Source organism: Oncorhynchus tshawytscha, linkage group LG13 (assembly GCF_018296145.1).
Source record: "Oncorhynchus tshawytscha isolate Ot180627B linkage group LG13, Otsh_v2.0, whole genome shotgun sequence".
In the NCBI taxonomy this organism is placed as follows: domain Eukaryota; kingdom Metazoa; phylum Chordata; class Actinopteri; order Salmoniformes; family Salmonidae; genus Oncorhynchus; species Oncorhynchus tshawytscha.
Window position 1 is genome coordinate 32,494,656 of NC_056441.1, and position 27,914 is coordinate 32,522,569.

The 27,914-nt window shown below is 43.0% G+C and overlaps 1 protein-coding gene across 8 annotated transcripts; it reads right to left on the minus strand.

Moving 5' to 3' along the window:
• Positions 1-610: 610 nt before the first annotated feature.
• On the minus strand, positions 611-27,914 carry LOC112232421 (myocyte-specific enhancer factor 2D homolog). 8 transcript variants are annotated; one of them, XM_042295525.1, is made up of 13 exons: positions 27,720-27,914; positions 18,569-18,944; positions 12,341-12,544; positions 11,786-11,929; positions 11,303-11,516; positions 10,578-10,634; positions 8,571-8,752; positions 8,059-8,079; positions 7,045-7,171; positions 6,444-6,597; positions 5,229-5,297; positions 4,709-4,756; positions 611-4,123 (listed from the first exon to the last, which is right to left on the minus strand). In XM_042295525.1, exons 2-13 carry the CDS (start codon positions 18,620-18,622, stop codon positions 3,697-3,699), a joined length of 1,701 nt encoding a protein of 566 aa, XP_042151459.1. In that variant the 5' UTR covers positions 18,623-18,944; positions 27,720-27,914; the 3' UTR covers positions 611-3,696. The 8 variants fall into 8 exon arrangements, with proteins under 8 accessions (XP_042151459.1, XP_042151458.1, XP_042151462.1 ...); XM_042295524.1 differs by having other exon boundaries at positions 8,050-8,079; XM_042295528.1 differs by lacking the exon at positions 5,229-5,297 and having other exon boundaries at positions 8,050-8,079.

Genomic DNA, 27,914 nt, shown 5'->3' on the forward strand with positions numbered 1-27,914 from the left:
ACAGTCAGACCGTTTAGGAGGATGGCATTGGTGTTCCTCGACAAGTAGGGTGAGTCAACATGTTTTTTTTCTACTTGCACAGACAGACACAGAAATCCGTACCATTCCACAGCCACATATGTACCTTAAGTTGATTAAACTAAATAGTTTTTGGTATATTTTTAGTTGTCACTGTATTTATCACCTAAGCTTAGTATATGTTGAAATGTTGCTTCAATAGTGGAGGCGGCTCCTGTTTTCGTTGCGACTTGCAGTAGCTCAGTGGTTCCAAAATCAGTTGTCCAAAAATGTCAGAAATATGACCTACAGTAAAGTCAAGCAACTGTTTGTTACGTACAATATGTTTTGTGGGCTTCACCAGACAGAGGTTGCTCTCCGGTTTTGTAATGAAACAAATGTGTGGTTGAATTTATTCTGCCACCGTGTCTTGTCTCGGCCTTAGATAGCGATATATCGCTATCGCAGCGTCAAGCCCTATGAACTAACAGGTTATAGTACAAACAATTATCAAAGCATGTGTGATAACAGGTTGCAATTTGGCTTTTTTCCTCCTGGGTTAGCTTCCCCTTTGATTTTACCCACGCACCGTTGCTGATCAAAACAGATACGCTTTTTCACTCAATTTGTCTATTTAATATATAAAATACGGTAAAACATACACAAAAAGGATAAGGTTAAGGGACTTGGGATACTTTGGTACAACAAAACACTTGTAAAAGCGGTATAGAATGTTCATAACATATCAGTGCATACATTGCATATGAAAATATACACAAAATGTATATAATTCTCAAACAAGTCTTTACAACAAAAAACCCAAAGCAGACTAACTGAACACAATATATTATCAATAATTTTCATATATTTGACTTATGCTACATTTTTACGAGGTTGTCTTACTCATTTGTGATGCATTTTGTTAATGTTGTATGTAACATGAGCGTTTCGTATAATCCCATGCATTTACATTTTGTAATTCGTTTTAATTGCTTATCAGGTTCCCCCACATAAATATTTTCATATCTTAAAATCAATATTGCAGCATTTAACTGGTCTTCTCCTTCATTGCGTTTGCTATATCACAATAACTGAACGTGCAATTTTAGCAAGTTGTTTCAAGAAAGGAAACCAGTTTCATATCATGTATATAAGGGCGATTAAATAAAAAAATCCTACACAAAATACCAGAAAAATAAAAGCTCCATAATACAACAATAATAAGTAACTGTCACCAGCACAAATTAACACTTGAAAAATAAGATCTAGAAAACATTTTACACACAAAAAAAACAAAAAAAAGGATGCAGGTTTTTCATTTAACATAGATTGTCGAGACTACATTGCTAGAACATTTTGTACATGAGTGACCTGCAATAGACAGGGTGTTAAAACCAATCAAGTGTGGTGTCAAATGTCTCATAAACCAAAGAGGGACCTCCCCCTCAGACTGAGGTGGGCGTGACGACAAGTTCAGACTAAAATGTAGTGTGTAGAAAAGAAAGGCCCTTTGTCAACGAATTGGGCCTGTTGTTGTTCTTCATTCTAGACATTCCATTTCTATGTGAAATGTTGCACCCCACTAGATAAGTCACTGGTGCCAGCCATACGCACTGAACCCTGGGATTCACCTGAGCAGGCAATGAAACTAAATCTGTGTTGCATAATGGACAGTAGTTACATTTGTAGAAATCAACACCACCTACTTACATTGATAAATAGGACAAGTCCATTTGACCAAGCTCACGGCAGAGTGTGAAGCATATGAAAACATGATTTCATATGGGAGAAAAAGTTGTTTCAAAATCGGCAAATTACTTTCAATAAACTCTTGTTTTCACTCAACCTTAGTGTGTAGTTCAAAGTTAGATCGTTTTAAGACTGAATGCCATGATTCAATGCAAATGTCACATTGTGCTCCTTTCAATAGTAGAATCCATTTCATTTTTATAACTTGTGTTATAGTAGTCTATCATTTGACTTTGATAATAGGGGATTGGGTTCAGAGCGTGAGGCCAAAGGACATGTTGACACTGTAGCCAAGCAGGCCTCTAAAGAGCGAGTGAGAAAACGTGCACACCATCAACACTAGCATTGTATTAGGTTACTGAAACAAACTCCCCGGGCTACTGCTGCAGGACTCCTGCATCGTAGCTCGAAATTACAATCACACTCATATGCAAACAGATCCACTGAGAGAATGACCACATTGTTTGTTTTAGGGATACCTAGCAAAGTCTATGCAAATATATTCATATTTACACACATCGTCCGTATTGAAAAGCCAACTGAAGCTATAGAAATATAGAATATGTGTTTTTGAATTCTGCTGTAACAGCTCTTTTGAAACATTGCAAAGAGTTGCAGAAAGCTAAGGGAACATCTAACGCTTTTGTATAATGGGTGATTTTATACAAAGTTTAACTCTTCATCCCCCGAAACGATCTACAGTTAAACAGTTCTAACCTTTAACAGCAGGTCTAAAATGCCAACATACCAAATACTTCCCTAAAGAGAGCAACCAGAAGTCCAAAACAAAACATAAAATGTGCATTGCATTGGGGTCTTCTACTAGTAGAATGAGCCTTTAGAAGTCCTCTGATGCGTATCCCTGCATCTAACCTAATTTCTGGAGCAACAAAGATTTCAACAATTCCTTCAATATCAGAATGGAAACAGGTGATGATGACTCCAAATGCATCTGAGCAGAGAGAGGGCAGACAAAGGCTATGAGTGTTTACTGCTGTTTCATAGAGGCTGTCAGTCATAACTGAACAATATTCTTCAGTGTCCCTCTACCCGCGTCCGAGGCATTTGGCATTTAGGAGAAGAGGTTGATATCGGCACTCTGGCAAGGGGCTCATTTTGGCCTTGGCTGACAGTGCCAGTTGACCGCAGAGTGCCACCACCTGAGGCTTGGGCGTTGGAAATTGGTGGCAGCGGTAGGATCCATTCCTGTGTATCCCTGACCGACCGGACATCCTGTTTTTGCCCGTCTGGGTCTCTTCGCTCAGTGCCACCGATGAAGCAGAGCCAGCAATCGTCGCAAACAGCGCTCGTCAAAACAGAGTCATTCCCAAAGTGCATTTTGAAGGGGGGGGGGGGCTTCCTGGAAAACAGACGGCTAACTATATCTAACAGAACTGAACAGTCAATATGGCAGGAAGTCCCACGGTGAAAACAACCAGCACTTGTTGAGCAAACACAGCATAAAGCCATCCATCATACTGTTACCGATACAGTCGTGCTCAAACTAAATACGTGACGTGCCGACTGTCGTCCAACGAATCTAGTCCCTTTTACAAGTGGCATAAACAGCAACGAGCAGTCGAAACTTTTGAGAATGTTCCATTTTAAATCCATCCACTATCCTCAAGTCCCAATAGTTTTTTTTGTGGGAATTGACACTTGCGCAAAACTCAGTTTGAGCAAGACCGCGTCGAGATTCTTTGAGCCCCCATATTCATTGCGCCGCCCCATACAGAATCCAACACACTACACCATCCTCCCCTCAGGTGGAACGCAAGCCCATACCGTTCTCTCTGCTCTGAGTCCTGGGCAGCTGGGTAAGTGGTTGGATAGGAGGCAGGGAAGGTGTGGTGGTGGGTGGCAAATGTCAGTGGGGGGTTCAGTGTGAGTTGGGGGAGGGGGTCTGTGTTCGGGGTGCTTCAGGGGTCGATGACGTTGGCGGCGTGGCCTCTATGTGACCCACGCGTCGAGTCTCATGCGTTTGATGTTGGCTCCCTCCTGCTCCACCTCATTCTGGGCCCGCAGGAGCTCCACCGAAGGGCTGAAGTCAGGAGGCAGGGAACGGCCACGGTTGCCCACTGCACTTCCGCCAATGCCGCTGCCTGCCCCAGGGTCATCCCGGTCATTGCCCTCGTAGGAGCTGCCGTTGCTGCTGAGGCTGTGGGCGGGGGAACGGCCGGTTGGTGGCTCCAGGCACAGTAGGGAACCAGGGTACTGTGGCGGGGGCACGGTCGTCTGGATGCCCCCTCCAGAGGAGGGCGGCGGGGGGCACGGTGAGTGGCGGTCTCGGCCGGGCGAGATGGGTTCAGACTTGATGCTCACATTGGAGTTGGTGTTGACAGTCAGCATGGCGCCCTGAGGTATGTGGCCCACCGGCCTGAGCGTCAGAGAGAGAAGTGCAGGAGATGGGAGGGGAAACATGGACAATGAGCCACAGCACAAAGATGGAAATTAAGAAAGAGAAGGAAGACAAGATGGATGAGAGTCAGTTTCACCTGACAATCAACTGCAAAACAAGCATAGTGACAGGCTTCTGATGTGAAGTTTCAGACAAAGAGCACCAACAAGGCATAGTGGTAGCAACACCATTTGAGTCAATGATCAAATCCATTCCAAGCAATTGACAAGCAAAATTCAACTTCAAGCTCCCAAAATCCATACAAAAACAAGCAACAGCATTTTAAAAAAGCATGAAATTGCCTGTGTATGAAGGCAGGTGATTTGGCAAAGGGATCATGGCGGCTATAGAAAATTATCATCCAGAAACTGGGTTTTTCAGAAATTCCGGTTGGATGATTCCCGGCTCCGGAATTTCTGAAAAACCTGGGAACTGTGGTAAAGTTTCCAGAATTTTGCAACCTTACACCAGTTTAAGAAAAAGGTGGAAACCACCATCACAGAAATGACATGCCGGGGCAGCCAAAAGCGCACAGACATTACACAGTACGGACAAATACAGTACCGGCCCAACCACTCATCTCTACCCAAGAGGAGGTTGGACTGCGAGGCGCTGTGGGGAGAAAGAAACATTGGAGACACTTGCAAAAGGAAATGACAGTATGTAGCAATGCATGTGAAAGGTGTGCAAGGGGTGTATGGGTATTCACCAATCTACCTATCCATCTATACAGCAATTTAAACAAGCATAGATGGATAATACATTTATGGAGAGATCATAAATAGATTGAAGTTGAGTCCAATCCCATTTCTTCAAATATAGGAGCATGAAAAACATTTGCAGGTGCAGAAAATTACATTTCATGATTTTCATAAGTGGTCTCTGGACAGTGTTGCCAGATTCAATGTTGGACAGTCCTATGGTTAATGCTAATATGCCAATATGTCACCCTGTGGAAAAGGCAACTCCCTCCCTTTATAATACCAGACTTTGCGCACAGTATAATTGACATTGTCCTGAAAAGGGATTGTGTGAAAACAGAGAATAGAGAACAGTCCCCAACCACCCGAAGGTACACATTCACCTCAGATTGGCTGCCAGACTGGAGATCTGGCTAGACAATTCCCCACTCTGTTTGTCCATGCCCCACATGCTGTGGACAAGAGAGAACACTCAGTCACACAGGCTACTGAGGCTGAGTGTGTGTGTGTGCGCGGCTGGGGTATTGGTTCTAGCAGCGGGATCCATTTTCACCTCTGCCATTTGGGACAAACCGTGACTTCTCTCCTTAAGGCCTGGAAGACCCGCCCGTTAACAGCTTTGCAGGTTCTAAGGAAATATGCTTTCCTGTATGCTGCCATCGTAAAGTGGTGTGTGGAGTAAGAACGCAACACAATAGGACAGTCCATATTGGTGCCCCGTCAGAGGAAAGGAATACAGTGCATTTGGAAAGTATTCAGACCTTGACTTTTTCCACATTTTGTTTACTTTAAAGCCTTGTTCTAAAATGGATTCAATTGTTTTTTTCCCCCCCCTCATCAATCTACACACAATAACCCATAATGACGAAGAGTCTTGGCCTTGGGTCAGGAAGGTGACCAAGAACCCAATGGTCACTGACAGACAGAGCTCCAGAGTTTCTCTGGAGCAAAGTACAGAGAGATCCTTGATGAACGTACTCCAGAGTGCTCAGGACATCCGACTGGAGTGAAGGATCACCTTCCAATAGGACAACGACCCTAATCACACAGCCAAGACAACGCAGGAATGGCTTTGGGACAAGTCTCTGAATGTCCTTGAGTGGCCCAGCCAGAGCCTATACTTGAACCCGATCGAACATTCCTGGAGAAGAAATGGGAGAAACTCCCCAAATACAGGTGTGCCCATCGTCATATCCAAGAAGACTCCAGGCTATAACCGCTGCTAAAGGGGCTTCAACAAAGTACTGAGTAAATGGTCTGAATACTTGTAAAATGTGATATCCCATAATGACAAAAAAAACTGACATTGTTTGTAAATTGTTGAGGGGAAAAAAACAATCCATTTTAGAATAAGGCTGTAACGTAACAAGATGTGGAAAAAGTCCAGGGGAAAAAAAGTCTAGACAAATTCACAGACCCCTTCCAAAGAATGTGAATTGCTTGCAGCTACAAATGACACGGGGACACTATGCTACATGACAGGAATGGTCAGTCATAGTGTTTTTGATGTACAGGTCGACAGTCGTCAATTGGTTTGTAGAGAACGGAGGAGGGCTTCATGGTTGCTTTGTAACGTGGCAATGCAAGGATGGACTTACACCAAGTTGCTAAGCGACGCCAGACTAAGTTGTTGCTGTTGTTGATGTTGCTGCTGGGATAAAGACTGTTGCCATGGCGTGTTGCCTTGCAGCAGGCCGCCTGGTGATGCCAGGGCGTGGAGAGCGGTGATGTCAGCGCTTGTCAGCTGGTATTCTGAGGGAAGCGAAACAGGGGGAAAACTGTTGCACATTTCTGTACATGTGCTGTCATTTTTTTATTAAATCAAACTTAATCTACTGTATATAGGAACTCAAACTCTCTGTGCAGCTGTGGTGCATTTTGCAGCTCGTTGTTAGTCGCTCTTTGCTACTCTGAAACTACTGATCTTCGATAACATCAAGTGTCAAGGAGAAATGAAAACCAGAAGGACTGTACAGAGTTGTGCAATCCTGACCTACAGTGTGTGTGCAGTATATATCAGTGGAGGCTGCTAAGGGGAGGACGGCTCATAATAATGTCTGGAATGGAGTCAATGGAATGATATCAACCACATGGGTTTGATGCCATTCCATTGACTGCATTCCAGACATTATGAGACGTCCTCCGCTGGTATATACACAATACAAGCATGTGTAGCTATCTGCTCATGCTTCAGGTAACCTGTGTTGTAAGCTGTCGGCATGGCGGAGAAGGGCATCCCCTGCGCCAGGAGGCTGGGCGTTGTCACGGAGACCACCGGTGTGGTGAGCATCTGGGTCACTTGTGCACCGGCCAAACGCTGGGCATTCTGGGATGAAAGGAGATGAGAGGGAGACTGTTAGACCAACTAAACAAAGAATTTCAACCTTGGTGTTGGACAGAACTGAGCGACATGTTTAAAACCCCTATGTATTCAATGAATGGAACTTTTGACATGCTTGAATGTCAACACGGTTGGATTCATGACAAGCTACGACTTTCAAAATGTCTCTCGTATTAGGGAGAGGTGGTGTTGGGAGACATCTTGTGACATCATGCATCAACACACATAATAGTAGTGGTGGCATTGCCAGGTGAACGCGAGCCTTAAAGTTATAGTTCACTTAAAATTTCTAGCTGGAAATAAGCAAACTTCAAAAAGTGAACTATCCCTTTCAATGTGTGCTATTCATCGTTTGGGTAACCCCATGCAGTTTCCAGATGGACGGGGAACGTGCTGCGAGGTGGTGGCAAACTGCCAAGGGAAATGACACCCGTCATGCTACCCAATGGTGTCAGGGTTTGACGGAAGAAAATGGGCCTACAAACAATGTCGATGAGCCGAATGAGGTGTGCGGCGAAAAATCGTCCAAAGTTGCTGCTAACGTTCCCACTGATAGATGCTAGCGTTGCTTGAAAGCTACCTTTATTTCCCCCCCTTAAAATACACAAACTGATCATAGTTGAATAACGATATGCAGTCATGCTGGAATCCCATAACCTCGACCCTAAAGCCAAATGCAGTCAGATGGCAACCATAAACTCATTACCATACCGCCACATGCCATTGGACTAAAGACAGAGACCATCTATACTTTGGGCTTAAATGACGAGTTGCGTTGCACACTTGTGACCATGTGAATGGAGGGGGGTGGGGGGGGGTCAACAGTCATCGACACATGCGAGTGACAGCAGAGAAAGATTCACCTCGCTCACCATCTCCAGCTCATCATCTGTCTGCAAAGGGACGGGAGCGGAGATAATTACACCACTGACCTTTCTCTGAACTCAAAACACAGTCATCTCTAGTTTAGACCGACCGTTGACTAAAAAGTCATGCTGGAGAGCAGACCGTATTCATAGAGAAGAAAAGGTCCTGTTTGTCAATGATAATAATAATATATATATATATATATATATATATATATATATATATATACTATAGTGTATAATACAATATTTTTTTTATATAACCTTTGCTTACTCTAGATTGCACAGGTTGTGTTTTGGCAATCTGGAACTTCCATGCTAGATTTCACTCATCACGAAACTGAGATAAACCTGTGCATAATAAGTGTCAAAGTTTGTAGAAGGGGAATATTCACAACCTCTGTAAATTCTTATTTTGATGCAATTAAAAAAAGGTGTCCAAACACAGACAGGTCCCATTTAGTCTGGTAAAGCCTGGTTGGCCCTGGTTAGACCTGGTTCGGCATGGTTGAGCTCACCATCTGCATCAGGCTCTTCCCACCCTGAGTGGTGATTACTCGGATGTCTGGCTTGCGGCTGTTGACCATCTGTGGGCTCTGAGGCGGAGGTGGGGACTTGGCCGGAACTACTTTCCCCAGGCTGTTGCCGTTGGACACCGAGAGGAGCCCCGGGGAGGCCCTGGCACTGATGTATCCGTTAGCTGAAGGGGGAAAAGGAAGAGAGAACATCCAAAGATAAATGACAAAACAGCTTGTAGGTAAATCAACACCTAGGCACAGCAATAATTGATTAGTGTACTTAGAAGATGGAACCTCTGACAGATGTTAAGTATTTCCTTTCATGATCACCGATCTCAAGAGGACCTTATATATGACATACAGCAAAGAGCCTATATGGTCTCTGAGGAAATTAGATGGAGGATCAGACCTCATGGTTTGTGCAATGCGATCATCTAAATGAGCAATAATCACTTAAAAGCGGGCCAGATGCGACATAACAGCCGCAGACAGAAAATCCTACAAGTGGTTGCTAAAATGGCAGTCCTCAAAACAGTTTGTTTTGGACTTGGGGCTCGGGTAAGCTACGACGCAATTAACAAACTTGCCCTACTGTCCAAGTGTGTCTTGCAAGATCACATAGGCCTAATGATTAGTTTGTATTTTACATAATAGAACCAAATATAATAGCATAGTAAGCCTACAGAATATTACTTTACACCAAAAACACTTTCTTAGGAGCTTTTAGGATAGTTAGCTCACTGATCATGCCGGACAAAACTCAACAGTGTGCGCCACCAGGCAGGATAAAGTCTATGCTTGGATTGAAAATAAAATACAAGACTAATAGTTTGAACACACAAGACTAATAGTTTGAACACCGTGTGCTCTGATTCACTCACCAAACATTCACTCCTAAATGCACATTCCCATGAAACTGATTGAGATCAAATGATTGGCTTGCAGATGCAGTGATGACGGCCCTTCTCCGTTCGAAATATAACATTTTCTTGAGACAATGTGGTGGGCATAGGCCGACGTTGCAATTGGAGGATGTATTTTATGCATATTCTATAATGATATTCAATTGACTACATACAGTATGTCGGTACAAACTGAGAAATTATGACCAGAAAAATATATATACATTTTTTTTTTTTAAATAGCTCCTGCACCTAAAAATAAAATAAATAGCACTACATCACTGGATGTACTCCCAAACACACAACTCGATTACAAACAATGCTTTGATTGAAAAACAATTATATATATATATATATATATATATATATATATATATATATATGTGTGTCCGTAGTTATCTCGCATGACTCGTGAGCTGTGAACAATCCACGGCAAAAAGTACATTGATTACACAGAAAAACATGTGTGACACGCACGTCAACATGACAAAATGTCTTTACATCATATCCTCAGCTATCCCTGGACTGCATGCTTCAGCAATAACGCTAGGCAACCCCCCTCTGTCCAAAAGCCTGGGGCTAGATTTGATTTCTCCCCGAGGGAGGGTTGACAGTGACACCTGAACCTTCTGGGTCTCCCTCTCTACCTGCCACCCTCCTGCATTGCTCCGGTGTTGATCAAGGAAAGTGCTGGGGATTCCAGGCACGCCAGCTGACGTCAACATTCCCAGATGATTCGGGGCAGTCCCAGTAATTACAGTGACGGTAATGACAGAGAAGGGAGGGAAAGGAACTGCTAAGGACCTGGGTGGAGTATATGATTACTCTTGGCAATGTGTCAAGCATCAAATGTTTTTCACTTTCCTTTCCTTTTTCTAGTCTTCTAGCAGGCCCTTTGCTTGAAAAAAACTTTTGGAAACGTTTTTCTGTCATTTGAGCATCTCAATCAATCATTGTGGGAGCAAAATCAGAGTACGGGCATTTTTGTGTCTAGCGCCTAAGATATTGGATTAATTTGTTGTTTTTCACTGGGTACGCCGATTTCTTAGAGCATAGTATTGTCAGTGGCAGTGGTATTGTAGAGTAGTCTGTCAAGGTTACTCACGGACTGGACTTGGGCATCCGCCATTTGAGTTGTTCAAGTCGCCGCCGAGCATAGCACCTGTTGAAATGATGAACACTGGCTGAGCAAGGAAAATATGAACATTCCTACTAGTAGGACACAGAATGTAAATGTTTATTACTTTCACCTACATTACAAGTATTCAGATATTTTCGATTTGAAAATACAAGTAGTTGAATATTGGAATGTATTGGCAAGTCCTAGGAGTATTTGAAATAAATGTATTTAGAAGAAAAGTATCCAAATATTTTCAAATGCTAAGCTATTTATAAAAGTTATTTAAAAAAAAAAAAAAGTTTAAAAAAAAACCTTTCAAATACTTCCAATGAGCGATAATCACTTAAATGCGGGCCAGATGCGACAGAACAGCCGCAGACAGAAAATCCTACAAGTGGTTGCTAAAATGGCAGTCCTCAAAACAGTTTTATGGACTTGGTAAGCTACGACGCAATTAATAAACTTGCCCTACAGTCCAAGTGTGTCTTGCAAGATCACATAGGCCTAATGATTAGGTGTATTTTACATAATAGAAGCGAATATAATAGCATAGTAAGCAGTATATTACTTTACACCAATGTTTTCCATTGCATGTCATGATGAACATGACCCTGGTTATGGCAGAGAACAGAGTTTGTGTGGAGAGAAAAGATGACAACCTAATTTCCTCCACATGCCACAGTAGAAGGCCCTCCCGCTCTTTCGCTCACCTGCGCTGGCCGGTCGCTGTGGCAACCCGGGAGATCCTGTGCTTCTCTGGAGCGCCGGTGGCTGGGGTGACAGGTGGTGGTTGTCAGAGAGCGATGACGACGTCACGTAGGAGGTGGTCACCATGGCGTTCCCGGGGTTACTGAACTGCAATGCGTTCTGATTAGAGGCCTGGACGGTGACGGGCACGGAGAATGTGGGGGGCGGGACCGAAGACTGAAAGAGATGAAAGAATTGACAGTTAGCACTTTTCAACCATGTTTCAGGCCTCTTGATATTTGATAGACAATGGAAGAACAGCAGTTTGATACTGCTCTAGGTGAAAGGGAGCTACCACCGGTGTTCCTCAAACCTCTATTTGAGTACCACCAGCCAGTGCACTTATTTGACCTATCCCAGTACTAGCAGCCGTACTAGGGGATAGTGGCAAGCTAAGGGCAAGGGGTTTTAGATTGGGTGAGATGGTGAGAGAGGGAGATACTTACACTGACACCGTAGCGCTTGAAGAGGATGTCTAGGTCTTCGGTGGTCTTGCGGTATTTGTCGTCGTTCAGGGGGCTCTGGTCGATGGAGTCCTCTCCGTCTGGCTCGGGACTTTCGCAACCGCTGAAGCCTTTCTTTCGCAAGGTCTGTGATGACAGGGTGAAAAAGAGCGGAGGGAGACAGGAGGAAAAGATGACACGGAAGGTGGAGTTTAGTCTGGCTGAATATGAACTAGTGCACATGAGAGTTTCAGACTTCCGGATCTGGCAAGAAGACACACAGCTCAGTTCTGAGACAAAATTCCCATTCCCTCTCTGGCTGCCATTTGCGTTCCACAACACTGGAGGCTACAGAAAGGCGACACCACACTGTGGCTGCAAATACGGTTCGTTGTTCTGCCAAGAACTGGATTCAAAGCGGTTAACTGTGCGTGATTGAGCTTGCCTGGCGCAGTGGGACCAAAGGAATAGTCACAAAAGTGCAAATCCTGCCCACATGGCATTCCAGGCAGGCTCAAACAAATGTGGTACGGATAGAGATGGCTCTGATTGCTTTACCTCGATGATGTCAGCGTTGGTCCGGCTCTCGTGGGGCTCGTTGTACTCTGTGTATTTGAGCAGGACCTTGTCCATGTCGGTGCTGGCGTACTGGAACAGCTTGTTGGAGTGGTTGAAGATGATGAGGGCGATCTCACAGTCGCACAGCACGCTCAGCTCGTACGCCTTCTTCATCAGGCCAAACTTCCTCTTGGTGAACGTCACCTGGGTGGGAGATTAATTTATTCTCTATTACATTTATTAATATAAGCACTTTTGTCATCAGCATTGTCACAAAGTCCTTTACGCAATAACATAATGGAGGGTGATGGGAAGAGCTTGCAGAGGTTGCGGAAAGGAAGGCGTGAAAATGAGTTGTGGCGTGTCTGTAGAGGGTAAATTCACGTCATTAACACATCCGGCGGCGTGACAAATCTGAGTGAACCGGCAGCGCGGGTTTCCTTTACCTGCTATTCATTTAAATTGGTGCCACCGTCAGGTTCTTCGGTGACGTTTTCATTAGGGCACACTGTAGCACAATGCTTCAAAACATTGTGCCACAAAAAACATCTCCCTCCATTTCAGACTGTTTTCTTCAGTTTTGTGCCGAATGAACATGTCCCAACTTTGCCAACTAATTACAGTCCCCCCCTACCCCGTTTCTCAGATCCATGAACATACAAATGAGATGATTTGATGATAAAACTGATAAGGGCCTTTAATATCCTATCTTCTCACACATACGGCAAAACGCACACGCAAGCAAGTGCGCACAAGCACACGGAAGAGCAATAGAGGACAAGGAAGGGTGTAACATCTACTGGGGTTATGCTTTTGTAATACGCTATTAAGCAACGCCACTGTAGTGATACGTGACCTTTGGTCAGCAATTCTGGATTTGATTTGAACGCTTCGTGTATCCATGTTGTGTGTGTACATTTCTGAATTACTGGAGGCAATCACCATTGTTATTGGGGAGGAATGTAGGAATTGTGAATGAGGAACATCTGAATAACTGACATAGAACTGGTACAAGGGCTATGGTCGGTTTATGTATTTTGCTTATGTACAACCAGGAAAATTATTTTCATGTTTAACCATTCATGACTAACAAATTCATCTAAAAATCGGAACATCAGTCCAATAGCAGGGTGGTTGTTAACTCTATACCTATTTGTGAACAAGAACCGTAACAGATGACTCCTTGAAAAATGAGAAACTCACTTGCACATACTGTACAATTGCACATTTTTCCCAAAACAGTAGCACACAGAGACACCCCTGCACTCGGCCACAATCTCACTCACACACTTTAACCATTTCAAAACACACACAGAGAGAGTTCAGTAACTTCTATCCCTGATATGACTGTGTCCACTGGCCTGCAGCTGCTGTGGGTGGATTGATTTATCTGGAGCAGCTGTCCGCAGAGCTGTGTGTGATCTGGTTGACTCCATGCTGGTTTAAACTCTGTGCCTGCTCGGCCTGAAACACTATGCACTCTCAGAAAGGGCCATGGGTGCACGAGCGCTCCATTCACGTCAAACACAAAAACACCCTCAAACAATCCACGATACACTCTGCACAAACCCAGAAAACAGAAACATTACAACACTGATACGATATTCGTTAAATGGGCACAGTGACACTAACATAGAGAAAGATATACATTTGCACTTGGGTTGGGCAGTAGCCAAATTTTCATGTCATATAATCCTTCATACAACCCGGGATTTAAGGTATTACCGGCTTTGTACACTAGGGGGTGCCAAAACACAAAAAAAAGCCCATTGGGCATCAACTACCACAATGCTATCAAAATTAGCCCAAATAATAGCAAATTTCCATGGAGGCTGCTAGCTAAACAGGCTAACGAGAGCAAACCAAAAAAATGTAATTGCAAAAGACAGGCAGTCCAACTCATAAAGTGATACATATATAAGTAGGAGCTACCAAATGTCATTTTTGGTGAGTTTGGACATTTACAAGCGACATTGTGCAAATGAACAGTACTGGCTCTAGAGCAGCACACCTGTGTGTGTGTGTGAAGTCTGGAGACGCAAGGGCAACAGGCCTGCCTGCTCTGCTCAGAGAAGATGGGGGAGGAGCAGAAATCAAAAGATATCATGATGTTTTAAGCAGACCACCATAGTCCCTGTGCCGGAAAAACTCCAAGTAACCTGCCTAAAACTTACGACCTGTAGCACTCACATCTGTGGCCATGAAGTGTGTATCTCACGGGTCACCCTCAAAGCAAATTCCTCCTTTGGTCGCCTTTCCTTCCAGTTCTCTGCTGCCAATGACGAACGAACTGCAAAAGTCACTGAAGCTGAAGAACCATATCTCCCTTACTAGCTTTAAACACCAGCTGTCAGAGCAGCTCACAGATTACTGCACCTGTACATAGCCCACCTGTAATTAGCCCATCAAACTACCTCATCCCCATACTGTATTTATTTATTTATTTATCTTGCTCCTTTGCACCCCAGTATCTCTATTTGCACATTCATCTTCTGCCGATCTACCATTCCAGTGTTTAATTGCTATATTGTAATTACTTCACCACCATGGCCTATTTATTGCCTTATCTTATCTTACCTCATCGGCACTCACTGTATATAGATATTTCTACTGTATTATTGACTGTGTTTTTTTATTCCATGTGTAACCCTGTGTTGTTGTATGTGTCAAACTGCTTTGCTTTATCTTGGCACGGTCGCAGTTGTAAATGAGAACTTGTTCTCAACTAGCCTACCTGGTTAAATAAAGGTGAAATAAAAAATTTAAAAGTGCTTTGAAAGGCTGGTCATGGCTCACATCAACACCATTATCCCAGAAACCCTAGACCCACTCCAATTTGCATACCACCCTAACAGATCCACAGATGATGCAATCTCTATTGCACTCCACACTGCCCTTTCCCACCTGAACAAAAGGAACACCCATGGGAGAATGCTATTCATTGACGACAGCTCAGCATTCAACACCATAGTTCCCTCAAAGCTCATCACTAAGCTAAGGACCCTGGAACACCTCCCTCTGCAACTGAATACTGGACTTCCTGACAAGCCGCCCCCAGTTGGTGAGGGTAGGTAACACATCCGCCACGTACTCCCTGTTCACTCATGACTGCATGGTCAGATACGACTCCAACAGCATCATTAAGTTTGCTGATGACAACAGTGGTAGGCCTGATCACCGACGAGACAGGCTATAGGGAGGAGGTCAGAGACCTGGCAGTGTGGTGCCAGGACAGCAAACTCTCCCTCAATGTGATCAAGACAAAGGAGGTAACTACAGGAAAAAGAGGACCGAGCACACCCCATTCTTCTCATCGACAGGGCTGTAGTGGAGCAGGTTGAGCGCTTCAAGTTCCTTGGTGTCCACATCACCAACAAACTAACATTTTCCAAGCACACCAAGACAGTTGTGAAGAGGGCACGAAAAAACCTATTCCCCTCAGGAGACTGAAAAGATGTGGAATGAGTCCTCAGATCCTCAAAAGGTTCTACAGCTGCACCATCGAGAGCATCCTGACCAGTTGCATCACTGCCTGGTATGGCAACTGCTCGGCCTCCGACCGCAAGTCACTACAGAGGGTAGTGCATACGGCCCAGTACATCACTGGGGCAAAGCTTCCTGCCATCCAGGACCTCTATACCAGGCGGTGTCAGAGGAAGGCCCTAAAAATCATCTGACTCCAGCCACCCTTGTCATAGACTGTTCTCTCTGCTAGCGCACGACAAGCAGTACCGGAGTGCCAAGTCTAGGTCCAAGAGGCTTCTAAACAGCTTCTAACCCCAAGCCATAAGACTCCTAAAATGGCTACCCGGACTATTTGCCCCCCCGTTACACCGCTACTACTCTGTTGTTATCATATATGAATATTCACTTTAATAACTCTACCTACATGTACATATTACCTCGACTAACCAGTGCCCCCGCACATTGACTCTGTACCGGTAACCCCCCGTATATAGGTCTAGCTATTGTTATTTTACTGCTGCTCTTTAATTACTTGTTAATTTATTTCTTATTCGTATTTGAAATGTTCTTAAAACCTCATTGTTGGTCAGGGGCTCGGAAGTAAGCATTTCACCTGTTGTATTCGGCGCATGTGACTAATAACATTGATTTGATGCCCCATCACCTTAATTCAGCCACTTACTTCGATGACGCGACCCCTAAGTTTAACTTGCTAGTTAACTCAGAATTCTGTTTTTCACACAGAAAAAAAAACACAAAAGAAATCTAAATGCTTCTTATTGTAATTTCTGCACAGCATCAGACTCATTCTGTGCTTCAGCTGCACTTCACTCTGATGAGATTTAAGCAGACCACGCTCCAATTGAGGTGAGGCTACTTTCCTCTGGTAAAAATGCTAGATTTAAGAAAAACATTTTAAGCTCATTTAGAAAACTTGTGTGGCTGCCAGCCAAGGTGTTGCACTTCTATGGTCATCTGATGAAAATTAAGCTATTTTCTGCCAAATCTGTAGCACAAAACTATAGTTGCACGTCCTTGGTCACTCTATTGAAGCAAAAAACGCGACCCCTGTCAACACACCACTGGACTCACCTGCTTTCTCTAGTTGTACTATTTACAGACATGTGACTGGCTCAACTGTTCTGGGGATCTATGGTAAGCTTCATAATGTCAAATAATGTGACGGGTGAAATAAAGAACGCAATCTGCTTTTATCTTTTAACATATTGCACAAGTTGACTTCATGTATTTCTGTAAAAAGTAAACTACAAATATTAAAAAGTACAGAAAAACTTCAAAGAAATAGTTCCAACCGCATTGATGGTGTTGAAAAACCATCCCGTGGCCATTTCCAAATACCCCGAGGTATACAGCCCATGCTTACTTTGCACCTGTTATTTTCAGAACAAAACAAGCTCAAATCTTTATAGTCTTATTAATAAATCCTCTTGATACTACCCATCTCTGATCCGGGAGTGTAATTGTCGCCTGAAACTAATTAGCATAATGCAGTGGACATAAATATCCCTAGAAAATATTCCTATTTATGATAATCACAAATGAAATATATTAAGACACAGCTTAGCCTTTTGTTAATCACGGGGTCATCTCAGATTTTCAAAATATGCTTTACAGCCAATGCTAGACAAGCATTTGTGTAAGTTTATCATAGCCTAGCATAGCATTATGCCCTGCTAGCAGCAGGCAACATTTTCACGAAAATAAGAAAAGCAATCAAATTAAATAATTTACCTTTGAAGAACTTCGGATGTTTTCACTCACGAGACTCCCAGTTAGATAGCAAATGTTCCTTTTTTCCAAAAATATTATTTTTGTAGGCGAAATAGCTCCGTTTGGCTGAGAAATCGACCGGAAAATGCGGTCACTAAAACGCCAAACTTTTTTCCAAATTAGCTCCATAATATCAACAGAAACATGGCAAACGTTGTTTAGAATCAACCCTCAAGGTATTTTTCACATATCTATTCGATAATATATCCACCGGGACAATTGGTTTCTCATCAGAAGCGATTGGAATAATGGCTACCTCTGTACTTTATGCAAGATTTTCTGCAGGAGCCATCATGTGACCACTTGCTCAATGTAGTCCCTTACGGCTATTCTTCAACATAAATGCGTAAAAATATGTCACAATACTGTAGACACCTTGGGGAATACGTAGAAAGCGTAAGCTCATTCGTAGCCCATTCACAGCCATATAAATGAGTCATTGGCATGCAGCGCTTTCAAAATATGGGGCACTTCCTGATTGGATTTGTATCTGGGTTTCACCTGTAACATCAGTTCTGTTGCACTCACAGACAATATCTTTGCAGTTTTGGAAACGTTAGAGTGTTTTCTATCCAAAGCTGTGAATTATATGCATAGTCGAGCATCTTGTCGTGACAAAATATCCAGTTTAAAACGGGAACGTTTTTTATCCAAAAATGAAATACCGCCCCCAGAGTTTCAAGAGGCCGTAAGCTCTTTTTCCTTCTCATCAGTTATATTTGACCATTTTTGGTCAATTTATTTCAACAGGTATGTACTTTGCACCGGTACAAACAATGAATCTAGCCCATGGTGACAAATGGGCCTTGGTGGGCTCACACATTCCTGGGTATAACTGGATCGGGAGGAAGGAAGGATTACTTTTTTTTTGTTCAGTATTCAAAGAAACAAGGCCCCATCTTTCTCGACTATAATAACAACAACAATAGCGTTGGTACAGACTTTGGAGACACGGCCACATCTCAGTCTCACCTGTCTGTTCCTCTCATCGGTGATCCGTTGGATCTGAATCTTCTTCCTCCCCATGCTTCCTGGTGGTGGTGGTGACCGTTGGCTGGGGTCAGTCAAACAGGGTCAAAGGTCAGAAGGGCCTTCTCTCAGGTGAGGGGGAAGGTTAGCCTATTAGCTCTTTCTGGAGCACGGGCAGCCTCAGAAAACACACGCAGTCACGCGCGCACACACTCCTCTGCCCAGGTCTGGGGTGACGGGCCAGAGGGTTTTCTGTTACTAGAGCTGGTGGAGAGGGGGTGGGGGAGGGGTAGGGGTGGGGTGGGGGGTTGCCCTCAGTTCATTGTTCACTCAGGTCACCAGTTTCTCGACCGTTGTTGTGGTGAGGACGATGTCACACCTGGAAAGGGAGAGGAGAGAGAGTTACTTCTACATTCCTTAGGTACACACAGGAAACAACCCTTATGGTGCGTTTTCATAGAACAGATGCCGTGTTTCAGCTGTATGTGACCAAAATGCCTCAGAAACTGTGGTCTACGCTACACTGTGAGGGGGGGGGGAATAAAACTAAAGTAACCACAGGATATAAAATATATTCATTGGACTGATTCAACAAAGCAGATTTGCTCTTAATACTACAACTTACTGTTGACATGTCTGTAAGTACTGTGGACCCAGTTACATGAGAGAAAAATGTCATTTTTCAAAACCTATGGCTCAAGGACAATAGCACAGGTAATGCAGTCTGACCTGTCTGAGCGTGCACACACACACACACACACTCACACCTATTATGCTTCTCCAGTCAGTCAGTTTAGGCACACACAGAGAAAGACAAGTAAAATACTCCCTGCAGCTCAATGTCAGAAAGGCTCTGATGTCACCCTGCCCTTGACACTCCTCCCCATCAGAGCGTGATCCCGCAGCCTCACACTGAGGAAAGGCATGCTAACTGCCACTAGCGCTTCCATCCTATTAGCGACAGCCTTCATTTCATCAAGGCTGGTCTGTGACAACAGGGTGGCGCACTAAGCGCTAGCTGCCCAGTAGAGGAATTCCCAAGCACAAGGACGTCAGAGGGAAAGACGGACGGATTACGGCAAGCGTCTAAAAAAATACCTGTGTTCACACTACACACATGGGTGGAGGGGGGGGTGTATTTGGGTTGCTTATACTTCCAGGTGAGCCTGATAGATTAGAAGTCTGTAGCATATTAGCGTGTAGCGTGATGGTTTCATAGACTAAAGTGAAATGACAAGATGAGAAGAAGCAACAAGGCCAATTTCCTACTCTGGAGTTAAACCTTGTTCCTTGGGGCCTGAGACTGGTGAGTGAAGCAATGTGGTTCGAAAACATTCTGCAGTGATTTCAAGCGTTGAATACTGAAGAGGGACCTAAAATGACTAAACAAATATCAGAATCACCTTCATTCGCCAAGAACATTTACGCATGCCCTGTATTAGCCATCCCCCTTAACATTAGGCACTTCCTGCAAAAGCCCAAAGCCATTGAACCTGGAACAAAGCGGATTCTTCTTCACCATAGTCCACACAATGTGTTTACTCTTTTAGCAGGGGTTCCTTTCCATTCAGCATAAATGTTCATTACATTAATTACATCCTCATATTCCTCTCATAAGACTGTTGTAAGTTAGGCCCACATCTCGAGAGGGTCTTACAGGGCTCTTTGTAAAACTGTGTTCAATTAGCTGTTCTCGGAGTTCGATGAACAACCTCTGTTATTTGGCACTGGTTTGTACTGTCCATATATTTTTGGTGTTTAGGCTTCTATGAATACATGAGTGGTTTTAATACAAACCCAGGCTATAGCCTAGTGCCCTCCCTAAGCTGGGATCAGAAGCATAAGGGAAAGCGTCTCTATCCCAATCGTATTCCATGTGTCGTACAGTATTGCAGCTTCCCTAGATGCTAAGTGCATTGAGTCCAATTAATGCTCAGTCAGAGGGAAATCCTGCATACACAGTGTGTCCCCAGGATCAATGTTGAGGAAAACTGCACTAAAACCAATGACCGAAAGGGAACCAGGTACATTTGCACAGACCATGGTAACCCCCACCTCAGTCAGAACCCACCTGTGTCCTTTAGTACACGGGTCTGTGCCGTCCACCTTCATATTCACAAGTCGCATGTTTCACTGCTTCTAAAGACTGTTTCAATTTGAGGGGGAACGTGTTCAGAATTCACACTCTTCTGCCAGGTCTCTTGACAGCCATGCAAGGTTGTCATGGCCCCTCACTGTGTGCTCACAGTGCTATAGCCACACTTGTTTGATGGTTTGGACTGATATGACAAACTTGGCATGATGTAGCCAATCTAAAGCTCACTTTAGCAACCAACCAGCAACCAACCAAGTACTCCAGGATAATATGGAATCAAGTAACACAAACACATGGTTTTAACATGCTAAGCGACCACATATCGTTGAATATGGAACTATTCGGTTACACTGAATGATCGGCCTGTCTGTCAGTCAATGTGATGGTGTCTAACTGTTACGCCAAATGACAGGCGACTGTCATTGTACTGTCCAATAATGCCACCGCAACTTATCTACACATGAACACAGCCTTGTGGCTGTTATGTAAATGCCAAAAGCGTTTCCCCTTCAAGCACTGACCCTTCAAGCCCCTAGCTTTTCAGTGGGATCATTGTGAGGCCAGATGGAAAATATGCAAAGCCAACTCTGTAGCTGGTGGAGAGCACTTAGGTCCTCCACAAAACCAGCTTTATTTCATCATTAAAGGCCTTGGGAAAGTGAGGACTGGGCGGGAAATGTGCTGCCAATGTACAGTATCAGTCAAGTTTGGACACACCTGCTCATTCCAGGGTTTTTTGTTATTTTCTACACTGTAGAATGATGGTGAAGACATCAAAACTATTAAATAACACAACCAAAATAGTGTTAAACAAATCAAAATATATGTATATTTGAGATTCTTCAAAGTAGCCACCCTTTGCCTTGATGACAACTTTGCTAAATACATTCATGTGAACACAAACACATTTACAGTAAATTAAACATGACCTAATTTGCCCAAACAGCCCATCAGAAATGATAAATACACCAAAGCTCTCTATTCCAATACCCCGACTAAAAACAAACTTAAATTGTGTGTTTATATGATGGCAAGTGCCATTAAAAGACAGTGTTCGAGCAGGGCTTTGCCTATGTAGGTCAGACACTGGCCATGACAGGAAAATGAACTCCAAAAGCACCCAAGTGTTCCTCCCTGTGATCATTTCCATTATCAAACATGGCATTCGCTCCAGAGTGTTTCATCTAAATAAAAGCATATGGCACAATGTGACACTCCATCGAGGGAAACTGCATGTAGGTGACTATATCCATATTGGGCAAGAAAATAGCTTTTTTATGTACCATCACCATATTAATGGGAATCCTAGACAGTAGAACTCACGTTCTACCCTCTCCTGAAAATGAGATCAGTCCTTGATTCCAATGTCTGTTCACTCACTTTTCCAGGTTAATATTTTTTTTGATAAATATATTACAATTTAGCCTCTGCACTTGCCCCCTTTCTCGACAGAACAATAGTAAACAGTGGCTGGTGAGGTCAGGGAATAAGTTGTGGATGTGCCAAACCCCAACAGTATACCACAGAACAAAATCCAAATTTAAAAATATAATATAATGAATGACACACGAGGAGTAAAAACTCTGCAACCTCATAAGTTCTTGACTTTGCTGACATATTCGGCTATAGTTGGTCTATTGGATTGGCCGTAGAATGAACCAGAACAAGGATTCTGCTCTGCAAGGCATGTCCTCCCTGTGCTGCACTTGGCATGGCTACTCGTTACTCTAATTGACACATCCATCCTCCCCCTTAAGGCGCTGATGGCTCAATTAAGAGCTGGCTGGAGGACTGATTAGACCCAAAGATAATGAGGCCGCGGCTCGACACACGCTGAGCCAGAGCAGAACCGAGCTCACTCTGACAGTGACATTACAGGAACCTCCGAGCTAAAGGAGAGACGTGACTTTCAACTTGAGCCCAGACTCAGACACTGGATGGGCTCGGGCAGAAAAATATGTTAGTCTGAAATGGACCTTACAGTTAACGCCTCATCTGTCAAAGGCAGGCCTTCAGTCACCTTGGTTCTATCGACCTGCCTGGACACCCTCTTGAAACTGCTTTCGCAACCCGTGAAAATGTCCTCTGATTAAAAGAGAGAGAGAGCACAATCAAGCCAGGCGAGGCATCTGTCGGTTTGAATGGTGTACAGTAATTAGTGGCACAGACCTTTCAGCAGATTACGCATTGGTCAATGAAATGTGGGCTAAGCCCTAGAATGAGGACCAAGCCTTGAAGTGGGCAGCTTATAGTACTCATCGGCTATCTGACTCCAGCTAATGGAGGGATCTGTCTTTATTACTTCACAGTGGAGGAAAGGTTGAGAAAATGACAGTTCGGTCTTTTTTTCGTGAGTCTAGGTTTAGTGGTTTGCAAAGACTTTGCTGGGTTACATGCAGAGAGTTAGAGAGCTGATAATTAGTAATTTTTAGATACAGCTTCACCTGCTTGATCGCTCACCCTTTATCCCACCAGGACACTCACCTAGGCCTACTGGGTTCCCTCTATAACCTCTCATGTTCATTTCATTATGGCTCTCTTGAATTTCAGACTTTTCCTTGGTCGCCTCACATCCCGTCTCCTCTGACCTTTTCTATTGATGGAGATGACCTCCGATACCTTCAATCTCCTCACGCGCCAGAAGTCTCACACACCAGGGCTACATGGAGTCTCTTTGCAATGAATCCTGTCACATTGGCTTCCCATAGCAAACTCTTGAGGGAAGAGCGTTCACAGATTTTGTCAAGGGTAGGGCAGTCAGGTCTTAACACAATAGCGGAACATGACAGGTGCGAACTAAATTGTGTCAATAAGTGAGTTCCTGGTGTGTCAGCGTGTGACCATAAGAGCACATGGTGAGCAGTATTACAAAAGGGATTTGTCTGCCATTGAATCCTTGGGCGGGTCACCTAAAACCCAAACAGTAAAATATATACATTTTATGTTAAAAATCGGGATGGAAAAACCTTTCAGTGTAAACCTAAAATGACTACAACCAGAAAGTATGTAGAAAAGATAAATGACCTACTCTATTTTTAAATAATATTTGGAGAACTAACAAAATCACCTAAATAAAAGCTAGACAGTCAGGGAAAAAAGAAACAATTCCAAAAACAATTTAGCAGAATAGATTCTGTTCTTATGTTTGAGCAAAATAATACATCATTAGCCATGGCAAAGCGTAGAATTTTAGGAAATAAGCTTTAAAAACGGCAACAATTTCTCACAACTCCATGGAGATATGTAGAATTGCAGGAAATTGGCTACACCGCCAATATGGGGGGAGGCATCTAAAAAGAACACCACACCCACCACCTAAGCCCATTTTTGATCAAGAAAAAAACCTGTTACATAGTGCTGTCACACCAGAGAACCGCAAAACATTCTCAATCCCAATTATTTCGCGCCACTATGCGATGGACCTGCCTTCTTAACGATACAAGATCTAACAAAAGGTTTTAGAGGTGTAGCATCTGTTATTCCCAACAGTTTTCCCTCATCTCTTCTGAGATCAATCCAATCCTGACGCATAGGACGACAAATATCGTTAAGCCCTCTCAGGGCCGCTGCTCCTTCAGTTCAACCAGACAACTGGCAAGAGAAGAGGAACACGTTTTACTACTGTGGCCAACTGTAAATATAAACAAGCCATGCCAGCCTTCATCTCGTTCCCTATAGTTCATCCTATAGTGTAAATCAGTGGGAGCTACTGTTCCTGTTGAAGATTTGGTGAAGAGAAACCATGTTTACAATTAACATTGTAAACGTCAACTTCTTGACCTACATGGTTAATGTTTTTTTTTTTGTACAAGTTATTTTCTTGGTTAACTTGAGTTCATTGATATAGATTGGTGGGGAGGTGTGTCACATGTACAATTACTTGACTAGTGAACTGGCTAGTGGCCGTCTGTAACAGCATCTTCCCTAAGATCTCACAAAGTGACAGATTAGTCTCTTGGTCTGTTAATTAGCACAGCTGGCGTAGAGTGGATTGTGATACTGTGTTCTGAAGGTTGTAAATTCACATTGGTTTCTGATATTAGGCTATTTCTGATAACAGCTTTCATGTGTGTTCTATTGTTTTCTTTGTAATATTTAACCAGTTTGTTTATTTTTATTTTTTTACATCCCATGAATTCAACTAAATCAAAAGTTGGTTTAACTCTGGCTGATCTCCAAAAGTATTGGGACAGTGACAGTTGTTTTTACCTCTGTTCCCCATTTGAGGGCATTTTCATCCATATTGGGTGAACCATGTAGAAATCGCAGCACGTTTTGTACATAGTTAACTATTTGGTCCCATATTCACAGCACGCAATGACTACATCAAACTTGTGATTCTACAAATGAGTTGGATGCATTTCCGGTTTGTTGTTCAGATCATTATTGCAAATAAGAATAGCCCTGACTAAACTAATTATTGTGGATGCTACAATGATTACGGATAATCCTGAATGAAACGTGAATAATGATAAGTGAGAAAGTTAGACTACAAATACAACCCCCCAACGTTAACCTCCTGTGTTATTGTAATGGTGAGCATGTCTTGGGGGTATGGTATTTGTGCGTCTAACTTTCTCACTCATTATTCACTATTTATTCAGGATTATACAACAGGTGGGTCTAATCCTGAATGCTGGTTAAAACCTCATTCCAGACTGAATTTATTCCACAAATTACCACCAGCTAAATCTATGACGTTCAAATGCCTATTTACTCTGTTCCATCTGACTGCAGAATCCACCGTCTCATCAGCCCAAGCAGACAAGTCATTAACTTGATCGCCACTATAAAAATAAATCTAGACATTCTCACATTTCTTTTAGACTAACATTTAGTTTTCAACTGCAGAGATTTGTATAAACCTTGCTGTCTGTCTCTCTGACATTTGAAACTTTGTTTCATTAATCAAATTCAATCTGCAGCTGTCCAGTAGTAATGAGCATATCGGGGGAAGAGACAGACAGGAAGCGTTTCTCAGCCAGTAGAAATCATGAATCAGTTGGCACCATTTTTATGGATATATACAAAGAAATGTCAATTGAAAAAAGGTCAAATGGAACAAGATGCGGCTAGTTTGCAGTCTTTCCAGCTTCAGTTTGAAGTGATTGTATTTGCTGTGTTGTTGACTAGCTCCTCTGAACAACAGTGTCCTGACGAGTGAGCACATTTTCTATGCCAGGCTATATCACACCTCATTGTTATGGGGGTATCCAAATAAATGTCACTAGAAAACAGTTCAAACAAATGCAAATGAAGCTACTTTGCGGTTATTCTGGCAGCACGTTGACGTGACTAAGTTAGCCGTAGTTGGCTAGCTTGCTAGTGATTTTATTGTGTTACTATTTCCTTTTATTTAGCACATTTCGTACTTTTTAACTCTGCATTGTTGGGAATGGGTTTGTACGTAAGCATTTCATGGTCAAGTCCACACCCGTTGTATTTGGCGCATTTGACAACAACAAAAATTATTTGACCATCCACACAACATGGCTGCCAACTTTCAGGTCACGTGATATTGAAATGATTAATGTTCCACTATGAATCTAAAAATCAAGGCCCGGAATCTAATATTAATGCCTGCTGATGCGTCAAGACGTTACACATAAACTAAAGTACAGTATTTAGGTGGCTTAACAGCTAGGAAATCCCTACCCTCTGTACTATGGCAATGCACACAGAGATCTGAGCAAATTCCCCCACATGTGAGGTAAAATCTGTTATATTTGAATGGTGCTCAAGGCCTTCCAGATACTTGCAAAAGACCCATCTCTGCATAAGAGGCTTCATGCAACAACTTCTCCTTCAAAATGTAATCATAGAATGTATTAAAGTAATGCTGTATGTGGTACAGAGTCCACATGATCTCCAAAACCCCAGTAATCACAAATGAGAGATTTGTTGCTTGTTTTAAGAATAACATTCAAACAAAGTTCAGCAAACTGCAATAATGACATGAGATTTTAAGAGGTATAGTGATTTTAAAATGCAAAGAAAATGGCAGAATTAAAAATAAAATAAAAATGTCAAACTTCATGTATCAGCATGCTCTGACATCTATGTTTTGCTATTGATAGCTAGCCTACCTGAGTATTTCGTCACTGACAGCTACATTGAAAATTAAAGTATTGCTGTTAATCCTGGGGAAATATATGGCCTACTGTTTGTAGCCTGAAGTGTAAACTATTATTTTCTTAATAAAATAATTGGCAAACAAAGTTGTATAAAAATGCCAGCGTTACCGACTTGCAATTCCGAGTTGGATGACCATTTAAACGATTTTTCCAGTCGGAGCTCGTTTTTTCCCCGAGTTCCCAGTCGTCTTGAACGCACTGGAAGTCGGAGATTTCCGAGTTCCCAGTTGTTCGAACACGGCAAGTGTTCCCAGTTGTTTTGAAACCAACAGAGAGTTCGGAACTCGGAATTCTCGGACTTCTGAGCGTTGAAAACAACTGGGAACTCGGAAAAAAACGAGCTCCGACTGGGAAAAATACATTTGAACGGTCATCCAAATCTGCACTCTTTCTAGAACTCTGTCTTAACGACCTGGAGATCACTAATGTCATGATTTGACCTCGTATTTTTCAGTGTTGATGTTAACGCAGCAACTGATAGGCAGAAAATGTATCCGCTGGTGACAGCTCGCTCTAGCTCTTATTTTGGTTGTGGCCCTGTTGTCAACGTGCACGCACCTCTTCCGTTCTAAACCGAGAGCTTTCACTGTTCACACCATCATGGAGGAACGGTTCATCTGTCGTCTAGCGAAGGTGCTCTTTAGGCCATTTCACGATCACTGACGAACTCCGACCGACAGCCATTAGCCTACCCTGCTTGAAAACCTCAACTCTTCCGACAAATACAACCCAACCATCTAGTCAGCTATGAATTCGACTACTGGGCCAACAAATTATAATCGAAATACAATTTAGGTGAATCATGTTGTCAATACAAATTAGCCTATTATAAACTATCCGTCTGACAACAATTGTTTGATTAAAACAAGCATTCGTTTTCTTACAAGGAAAAATACGCAGAAAGCAAATGTATCATTCCACTTACCCTGAAATATCACATCAACAATGGTGTGAAAAGATATAGGAATTGCTTAAAATAGAGATGTAATGAAAAGACAAAGCGCTATAATCATGATCGATGTCTCTTTAGAGAAATCCACTCTAATCTTTTCCGTTTAACGTAAAATGTAACTATTCAGTTCAGCCAAACGATACAGTGTACCTAGTGCACAATTTACGT